The 10,442-nt window shown below is 41.4% G+C and overlaps 1 protein-coding gene across 1 annotated transcript in view; it reads left to right on the top strand.

Annotated features, from left to right (window-relative positions):
• Positions 1-3,949, top strand: part of CYSTM1 (cysteine rich transmembrane module containing 1) — a 43,063-nt gene extending 39,114 nt beyond the window's left edge. The window contains exon 3 of the mRNA XM_042463515.1: positions 3,384-3,949. Within this exon, the coding sequence (XP_042319449.1) occupies positions 3,384-3,490 (107 nt within the window). The 3' untranslated portion in view covers positions 3,491-3,949. The remainder of the gene's footprint in view (positions 1-3,383) is intronic.
• The last annotated feature ends 6,493 nt before the right edge of the window (positions 3,950-10,442 follow it).

The raw sequence follows: 10,442 nt of genomic DNA, 5'->3' as shown, positions 1-10,442 counted from the left end.
TCAGGTCATAATGTTTATTGTACAGATGAGAGAAGCACTGTTTGCAGATGCTTGTCTGTCGGTTAGGGCAGTGAGCTGCAGAGGCAACTGAACTCCCAATAAAAGCAAGACACCTTCACAAAAGGAGTTCTGTTAACACTATACAGCAGACCTGCACAACTTGGCAGTAGGAAGGGACAAAATTAAGATAGGTTAACTTCTTTGGACCACAGATAGGTTTAAATTAAATATTACTTAATTAATTATTAATCATTAATATTAGTTTTCTCCTCCTCCTCCTCCTCCAACTGGCCCTTTCCTCAAGAGAAAGCCAAGCAGCGGAGGAGCAATGTGAATGTTCACCCATCCCTATCCCCCAACTGGCCTTTTCCTCAGGAGAAAGCCAAGCGGCAGATGAGCCTTGTAGGGCAAGTATTTACCTGTCCTCCTCCTCCTCCTCAGGAGAAAGCCAGATGATGGAGGAGCCTTCCTCAGCAGGCATTTGCCCATCCTCCTCCTCCACTGCCTGGCCTTCACCTTGTGGGCTACCCAAAATCCTTCCCCGGGCCGCATGTTTTGCAGGCCTGGTATAGTTATAGCTCTATGATTCTACTTTAACTGCTGTGGCAGCATCCTATGGAATTCTGGGATTTGCAGTTTAGAGTTTTAGAGTGTGTTATTTAAAATTGAGAAGGAGCCCCAGTAGTGTTTGGACAAATGCTTATTTTGCTGAGAGAAGGAGAAAGAACTGCCAGTTCCCCACTCTGTTTTCCACTTGGTACAAAATGCCAGTTGAGAGATCTCACAAAAAGTAAAACAAAGCTGTTTGGGCAGTTAGGGTTCCACAAGGACAGTTTTGCTACTAGTACAGTATTAGCTGGGGATCCTTCAGCCAGCCTAGCCCAGGTGAGAAGCCTAGCAGTTGACCTCATCTACCTGGATGCTTGCATCTCTTTATTAACTCTCACATGCACCCACCCCGACTCTTTCCACTCTGCAAGTTCCAAACGCACCTACTGCTGCAAATGTACCTAGTGTTTTATTTCAATCTGGAATGCTCCTTGTTTCTAAGCAGAGTAGTATCAAACTGTGTTGAAGATCAGATTTAGAAGCTCTTTTTAATCTGTAGTCCACACCCATCCCACTCCCATTGGGCCAAAAGGGACTACATGTGTCTTTGATGTGCCTGCTTATTCTGAGGATGTGATTAAAGGAACTCTTGTTAAAGGAGCACTGCCCCAAACACTGTGCAAGGCCTTGATTTATTCATTTTTCACTTGCCAAAATTTAAGACACTATGCAACTTTGAGGATTGTGGGCCTTCCAAATTGTGTGGAGACTTAAGAAGGATGTCACTTTTCTAATCATGTAAATAAATACATGCTATTACATAAATTAGCAGTGTTTAGAAAAGTTGCTTTTGGATTGCAACACTCAGAATTCCCATACAACATTTCCAAGATCTGCAAACTACTTGTCTATATACCTTTCCATTGTTTGGGGATCCATGGAAGAGATGCTATCCCACTTTCTTGAAGTCATTTCACACTGCCCCCTCTAAAAACGTAAGAGGATTTTGTCCCACTTTTTTAGTTTAGCTGGCTAAAACAGCTCTCCAAGTTAGACCTGAATGCCAAACTAGACATGACATAGGAGAAAATGATTCTATCCCTCAGCATACCTGTTTTTCTCAACTTGTGGTGGGGTTACTGGTGACAGCAGGCTCACTGTCCTCTTGGGTTCCTCCCCCATCCCATAGCTCCCATTTTCAGTTGGTTTCCCCATGCAGTTGTTATACCTTTTCTATTACCCCTGCAATCCAGCTTTTTGGAAAAGGGCAGACAAGGAGTATGCATGCCTGATATTCCATTGTCTTAAAGCTCTGTCAGATGATAATGTCCAAAAGTCCAAGCGCAGCCAACATGCTTCAGAGATGAAGGGCAAGCATGGAGAGGTGAGAGGCAGTAGTTTCTTGGCTCTGCAGGACTAAAGCTCTTTAGGTGCCTTCACCATGTAGGTGCCAACCTGTTTCTACCATTCACCCCAGCTTTGGAGCTGGTAAGATACAGGGGTGTAACTGGCCATCTACCTCTTGAGCTACAAAGTTGGGAGGCTATATATCACACGGTCTGAGAGGGACATTCATTGCAAGCAACCAGTATTGCATGAGGCCTCCGCTGAAACTGTTCTTGCCATTATAAACACTGCACCAAGCCTTTATATGACATGGAACCAAGGAACAGTAGGAGTTACATTTCAGGCCCATACAGTAACATGTCCATGTGCATCACATCTAGAGGCCACCCTGCTGGAGAAGGCTATCATAGAGTGACTCTGAGCTGTCGAGAGCTGTGCCAGCCAGGATGCAAGGCTAGTGTGAAATGGAGCTGCTGTCAAGCCAGCTGATGCTGGAGTCTAGCAAAAACAATGTGTCCTCTGTGTGCAGACAAACAGAAGTGGTATTTGCTAGACTCTCTTCCTTCATTCAGCCTAGGGAGATACAAAAGAAGACCCAGATAGATTTCAAGACAAACCTGTTCAGTTAGTTTCTGTCTGCTTTGGTCCAGCCATTAGCTGAATTCAGGAAGCTGAAACAGGCACAGGGCCAGAAAGGCTATTTGGAGAGTGATCCCAATAGATGCTCTGAAGCATCAGAGTCAACACAGAGGGGAGGGGGGAATCTGTGAATGGGAACCTGAGTGTTTAAGTTAATATTTAAATTTTTATTTTTAGGTAATGAATATCTTCTGTTTCAGCAAAACTGTTTATAAGTACCCATGCAGTTCAGTCATCCCATTAATGTTTCTAGTTTTTATTGGGAAGAAGTTTTATCTCCTAAGAGTCAGCATAGTTTAGTTGTATGGGTATTGGGATTATGACTCTGGACACCAGGGTTCAAATCCCCACTCAGTCATAGAAATGCTTGGATGCCCTTGGGCAAGCCACACCATCTCAGCCTGAGAGGAACATAAAGGCAAACCACCTCTGAACGAATCTTTTCAAGAAAACCCGATGATAGGGTTGCTTTAAGTTGGAAACTACTTGAACGCACACAACAACAGTGTTATCTCCATTAGAGTGAAGAGTGAAATAAATATGCAAGATGAGAGGAATTAGGGAAACCTTGACATTGTGTTTAGGAAGTTCATTTACACCTATGCCAAAATATGAGAAGGATAAGCTTCTGTGCATCCACCCCTTCCAAGGTACACACTGCCCAAATCTTGCTGAATTAATGTTGACCATAGTTCTCTCCAAGCATGAAGAGGCTACCAAAAGGGTAATGGAAAGACAGCTCAGTTGATCAAACAGATACAGGCCTTTTTTTTGTAATGGGCAAGTGTGGCTGTGTGAGAGATCTCAAATGGCTGCAGCTCTACTAACATGGATTTTTCTTGTTTCAGTGTATGTTGTGGAAGAGCGGCGAAGGGATGACACGGGCGAAAGTGCCTGCCTGACAGCATGTTGGACTGCGCTGTGCTGCTGCTGCCTTTGGGACATGCTGACCTGAGTGCCCTGAGAAGCCAAGCCTCTTGTTACCTCTAATTCAGAGTGCTATGCATTCTTCTTCTCCTCCTCTTCCTTCTCCTCGACAGCTTTTTAGTACTGTAATAAATGATCTGCTTTGCACAGGTGACAGAAACATGTCTGCCATAGAGATAGCACCGTGATGTTGGTTATGCACTTTTTAGTTTTAATGGAGAGAAATTTCACCTTTATAGCATATGTTTCTAAGACTTTGTGGTTGTTCTCTAAAGAATGTGCTCAATCCTTTTTCTTTTCTTTTCTTTTTTTTCCTTTTTGTTTTTTTGCAAAAATGCTTTTACTTCAAATTACGTATTTATAATTTTTACCATTTTTAGAAATGGAATAATATGCAATAATTTAAGCCAATCATTTCTGTTTTTCTTACTTGCTTCCACTTCAGGTTTAATAAATTTCGTCCAATAAAGATGTGGACTCAAAACAAGTCAGTTTTCTGTTATGTTGTAGAGGACACCCAAAGCCAAAAACACAGAATATTCTCCCCCACTGCCAAATTTCAAGCAATTTGCTTTTGTGTTTTCCTGTTTTATTGTGGACACTCTTCTCAAGTAAACACTTCATTCCTAAATGAATGATTATTTGTGGTTACTTGTGATAAATTGCTTAAAAATCAAAGTAGTATTCTTTTTGTAAAATAGAAAGGCAAACCACTTCATTGGGCACAAGTTAAGTAAAGCAAGAGTCGTTGACTGAAGGAGCAGGAAAGTGGATTGGCGTACCATGGGCAATGATGGCAGTACAATCCCAGACTGGTTCAGTTGTTCCTGAAGATGTGCCTATTATAGTAGCTGGCAAAGTGGGTTTTGTACAGGGCTGGTGACGCAGTGGTTAAATGCCAGTACTGTGGGCACAAGTTTATGAGTTCGATTGCAGGCAAGGCTCCAAGGTCCATTCAACCTTCCATGCTTTTGTAGGTCGATAAAATGAGTACCCGGCTTGTTGGGGGTACACATTGTAGACCATTTAGGGAGTGCTAGTTCACTGACAAGTGGTTTAGAAATATACTTGCTATTGTTACTGCTTTAGGCTCAATCATCATTAAAAGTGTTATGCACAGCAGAGTCCTGGAACTCTCTTGGGGGATATAGAGGGTTTCAACCTAAGTACTTCTGCTGAATCCCACACTATTCTCAAAGAGAATTAGTCTGTGTATCCTTGTTAGACTTTATTACTTCAAATATGTTACTAAATCCTGAGCAGAAAGGATCTACTCAACAATACAAGCTACTCAAATCCACCTGTTCTTTAACCGAGCAGCCACATAAACTGACCATGTCTTGTAGAGTTCTGTGACAGAGTAGGACTCATGCAGCCCTCCAGATACTGAATTGCAACTCCTAGAATTTCTCTTTAATGGTTGTGATCCATGGTCTTACTGCTAAATTGAATCTAAATCCTGTTCATCCCAACTGAAGTAGACCAATTAAATCAATGGTAACTTAGCAAGTCAACAGTTATGTAAGTCCCATTGATTAATGGGTCTACTTTAGTCAGGACTTAACAATAGGCTTCAGGCTTTAATAAACATGGCAAAAACCCCATGGTTGGAAACGGAGGCTTTTATAGTACACAGAGATAGCTGCTTCAAAGAAAAACTTGTTTCCAGTGAAGTGGTTCAAAACTGCTAACTTGCTTTATAAGGCAGACAGTTTTAGCTATGGAGCTTTCAGTACAGTTGCTTATCAGCCCCATATTGCTGAGCAAACTGCTGCTCAGCTCATTTCAAGAAAAGTTAACAATACAGGCACAACACACCCACATGGTAATTTCGGCAGAGCAGAATGAAAGTTTGCTGAAATACAGTCATTCTTCACTCACTGTTTCTTGGCTAGTGTTAGTATCCAAGGCGAAATAGGATTGAGACCATATTGTCAACGGAAAAATCAGGAAAACAAGAGAGCCTTTGTGAGATTTGTTGTTAACTGCTTTCAAGTTAACTTTGACTTCTGGTGACCCTATGAGTGAGAGATCTCCAAGTTGCTCTATTGTCAACAGCCCCACTCAGATCCCGCAGACCTGGCTTCCTCGATAGTCTTCCCATCTGAAATATGGTCTTCCTCTTTCCCTACTGCCTTCTACCTTACTAAGAATTATCTTTTCTAGTGAGTAATGTTTTCTCATGATATATCCAGAGTACAGTAGTTTCAGTTTAGTCATCTTGGCTTCTAGGAAGAGTTCAGATTTGATTTGCTCTATTTGTTTGTCTTTTTAGGAGTCTGCCTTATTCATAGAACTCTTGTTCATGATATTTCAAATGAGTTGATTTTTTCCCTCTCAGCTTTTTACATTGTCCCGCTTTTACAACCATACACAGAAATGGGAAATATGATGGCTTGGACAATTGTAACATTAGTATTTAATGATAAATATTGACGTTTTGGGATCTTTCCAAGTCTTAGTCTTCTTTTGATTTCTTGACTTCAGTCTCCATTCTGATTAATGATTCAGCCAAGGTATGGAAAACCTCAAACTACTTCAGTATCTTCCTTGTCCACTTTCAAGTTATGTAAACCATCTGTGGCCATTTTGTTTTCTTAATGTTCAACTATAAATGTGCCTTTGCACTTTCTTCCTTGACTTTTTTTTAGTAATCGTTCCTACTAACTGCTATTTTTTGCTAATAGTATAGTTCCATCTGTATATCTTAAATTACTGATTTTCCTTCCTCCCATTTTCATGCCTCCTTCCTCCAAGTCTAATCCTGCTTTATGTATGACGTGTTCAGTGTACAAATAAAACAGTGATAAAATGCAGGCTTATCTTACCCCCTTGTCAACCGGAAACCATTCTGTTTCTTTGTATTCTATCCTAAGAGTAGCCTCTTGTCCTGAGTACAAGTTACGCATCTAGACAATCAGATGTACCACACCCATTTCTTTAAGAGTAATGCATAGTTTTTCATGAGCTATACAATCAAAGGCATTGCTATAACCTATAAAGCACAGGCTGATTTTCTTTTTAAATTCTTTGGTACACTCTGTTATCCAACATGCTTGCAATACAATCCCTAGTTCTTCTTCCTTTCTTGAATCCAGCTAGGACATCTGAAATTTCTCACTCCGTATATAGTAAAAGTCTTTGAAGTAGAATTTTGAGATAGCACTAGTTATTCAGTGATTTCTCCAAGGAACTTCAGGACAGAAAAGGGCTCTGTGTTCAACATACAGTGGACCCTTGTTATACGCTGGGGTTTGGTTCCAAGATCCCTCATGTCTAACAAAACCCGTGGATGCTCAAGTCCCATTAAATATAATGACATAGCAAAATGGTGTCTCTTATAAAAAATGGAAAATCAAGGTTTGATATTTGAAATTTATACTTTTTTGGAATATTTTCAAACCGTGGATGCTTGAATCCGTGTATAAAAAATCCGTGTGTAAGAAGGGCCGACTGTAGTAGGAAGACCTGCTTTTGAATTAAGTATGACAGTGTGGCACAATACACACTGAAAAAGAGGACAGTTTTTGGAAACAATATTAGGGAGACAGTGTGAGCTTTCCCTGGTTATTCTCAGGTTATCCACTAAGATAATACAGAAGAGGGGGAAAATTGTTGTGTGTCTTCAAAGTTGTTTCTGACTAATGCAATCTTGTCATGGGGTTTTCTAGGTATGATTTCTTCAGAGGTAGCTTCCCATTGCCTTGACCTGAGGCTGAGACACGTAACATGCCTCAGCAGGTGTAATGACAGAGTGGGGGAATCGAACCCTGGTCTCCAGTGTAACAGTCCACTCAAACTTCTACACCATGCTGGCTCTGAAATATTTCACTTTTGAAATGAATTAAGTGCTTTAAAGAAGGCCTTCCTCACTTGAAATGAGTAAGAATTTTATGTGAGACTCAGTAGGAAATGATAATCAAATAGCATAAAGAGACATAACACACAAATCTAAGAAGCCTTATGGTGACCTATGAGCTAGTGAGTTCTATTTCCAACTTCTATTTTTTCCTGCTTCTCAGATGGCAAATACCAAGATACATGTCCTTGGGCAGCATACGGCAAAACCAACTGCCACTCCTTCCTGCACAGAGCATACTTGCTACTCTCCTTGCACAGTGCCAAGGCCCTTTGACTTTTCATGCTGCAACACCATTCATCCTTGGGCTCCACTAAAAAATGTGGCTTTTACATCTAAATACATTTGCTCTGTAAATTTTTAAAATATACCAAACAGTATAATTGTTATAGAGAACAGTTGAATAGTAAGCTATAGTAAGAGATATAGCATCTTTTCCTTTTTATAGTATCAATAGTTACATAGTACAGCGGACCCTTGTTTTACATGGGGGAAACACCAAGGGACCTCAAGTCCCATTGATTTTAATGGCGATGTGCTCCCATGCACCAAGCGGCACACACTCCATTAAGACAGCCGGGGTTTGCTGTCTGCATGAGCCTGAGTCAGCGTATGGTGAGCCCACGTATGGTGTGGGCGCGCTGTAAAATATAACTGATGAATTGTACAGTGTGAAGTAAGTTTAGGTTTGCTAAGGAATCAATCACCCCCTCCACACACAAAAAACAAAAGTGGTTTCTGGAAACATTTCATTGTTTTGTAAGAACATACATGATTTTGATGGACACTAATACTTGCTGTTAACGTTACCTAAAGTTACAATTTGCTAGTTGACAGATAATTGAGCATCTAAACTAATTTAGGCTGAGAGAATTAACATTTAACTGTTAGGTTTATCCATCTGCTCAGTGTTTGCTCTGAAATGTTGTGCGAGGCTGTTTCTGTGTACCCATCTATTTTAGAACAGGCATATGTTTTGTTAGACAAAAGGGCAGCGGCGTGGCCTGAAGCCATTGGAGGAGGAAGAGGAACTTGGAAAGAAACTATTCACCGATCTGAATGAAATCACAGCACCTTATTTGTAGTGATTAATACTGAGCTGCTTTGTAGATCCTGTATGATGGTAAGGTGGGCAGAATATAAACATATGAAGCAAGATAAAGTCATTTTGGACTTTCTTCTGAGAAAAGCACTGAGACAGAGGATGGCACTTCAGGTTTGGAAACCTACCGACCACAAGATCACGCCTTAGGTTTGAGGTCCGGATACATTTTTTGCCATTTTGAACTTCCCATCTAACTCTATGGAAGGTTATCAAGAGTTTATAATCTGAATTTTAGCAGTTCATTGCAGTTGAGGATTAGTCTGATGTGTTAAAGCAGGGGTAAGCACACACATAGACCTGCATTTCATGCTACACTGCCCCCAAAAGATACGATTTGACTACTACAAAGTCGTAGGGAGAATACAGAGCACAATTTGTCTTACAAGCAAGCTGTGGTTACTGATGCCTTGTTTTAAATGCAGGTCCTGGGTGTTTGTTTTTTCCTCTGCTGCTCCTGCAGAATCACATTCATCTGCAGATTTGATTGCAGGAAGAAGCACAAGCTACAGTGGATTCAGAGAGTCAAAGAATGCAGTCCCTCCACCAGCTGAAGTTCCCAATTCATGCTAAAGGAATGCACTAGACAACAATAATAGTGATTGTTGTTGTTATTTTACTGTTTTTCTGCTATTTTTTTTTCATACACTCATGAATTTTACTCCCACCTCCAACCTTTGCTTTCAGAATTCAAAAGGCAGGATAAATTCTCCAGTGAGCAAAATACATTAAAATGTTGGAGCTGAGGGCCTGAACAGAGAGGCCAAAATAAAGCTGCTTCGGGTCACTTTGGAGGTATGCTGTTTAAATGAAATACACACCTTAAGAGGCCAGAAGCTGTGCCAAAGCTGAACTCCAGTCCTTAGGGCTGGAGCGTTGCTTTGGCACAGTTTCTGGCCTCTTAGGACGCATCCATCATTTAAACAGCATACCTCCAAAGTGACCTGAAGCAGCTTTATTTTTGCCTCTCTGTTCGGGCCCTCAGTTTCAAGGCAGCTCAGGTCCATTTGCGTGAGCAATACCACAACAAAGGCATGGTTGACCTCAAAGTTAAAACACACTCCTCCTGCTGCTGCTCTTCCCCTTTCTTTCTTCTCCCCAACAGATTGTAAGTGCAGCCCTGTGAATGCTGACAGGTAGTTGAACCTCTTAGGTTCCAGAAGTCCCCATGCCTTGCAGGCATATCTTCAGCGGGAGAAGTCATCCATTCCCCACTCCACAAAGTCATCTATTCCCCACTCTGCAAGAATGGGTCCCTTCTAAGCGGTCTCTTCCTTTTTCCTTGGCATAATGCTCCCCCTCCCCACCCCAAGACCTTGCTTTTATCCTGGGAGTGTGAGATGCTGCTGTCCTCATAATAAATCCTGAGTTGCAAGCACACATGATTCAAGTCCCCACAGCTGTGTCTCGAAAGAGATATCTGTATAGGTGTGTATGATGATGCACACAGCCTTAAGAGCAGCACTTCATAATTCCTAATTCATTGGGATCAGCTGACAGTCAGACCAGGCAAAGGCTATTACAGTAGATAGCATGCTGAACTTTGACTGAACAGAGCAGAGATAACACAAGAAATGGAAAGAGGGCCTCAGTATGTTTCCAAACAGTGAAAGAGCAATAGGACAAAGTCAGCCAGTTCTGCCAGTTTTCATTTCCACCGGATATTTTGTAAATCGACGGGGTTTTAATGAGATCATGCCTCTCTCAAGATTATTTGCCTTCCCAAAGGGAAAGTTCACTACAATTTATGGTGAAATCAATTTTCCTCCCATTTACTGTGGTAATTTCAGTGGAAACAGGGGAGCCGTGGGAGGGATGTCAAACAACACACTGATCCTTGCTAATTGAAAAGGGCCAGCATTTTGACCATATGAGCACAGACTCCAATACACCACTGCCAATATGACATGCTTAAGACCTTGTGCACAAGTTCTTCTGCTTCTTTCTGTTTGCGAGTCGGCAAACATGGGTTCAAGTAAACAAATTCGTCACTTAAGGGCGAGGACCTTATTGTATTGA

This window comes from Sceloporus undulatus, chromosome 4, assembly GCF_019175285.1.
Source record: "Sceloporus undulatus isolate JIND9_A2432 ecotype Alabama chromosome 4, SceUnd_v1.1, whole genome shotgun sequence".
In the NCBI taxonomy this organism is placed as follows: Eukaryota; Metazoa; Chordata; class Lepidosauria; order Squamata; family Phrynosomatidae; genus Sceloporus; species Sceloporus undulatus.
Note: the sequence above shows the minus strand (reverse complement) of the source record. Positions and strands in the feature narration are given on the sequence as shown.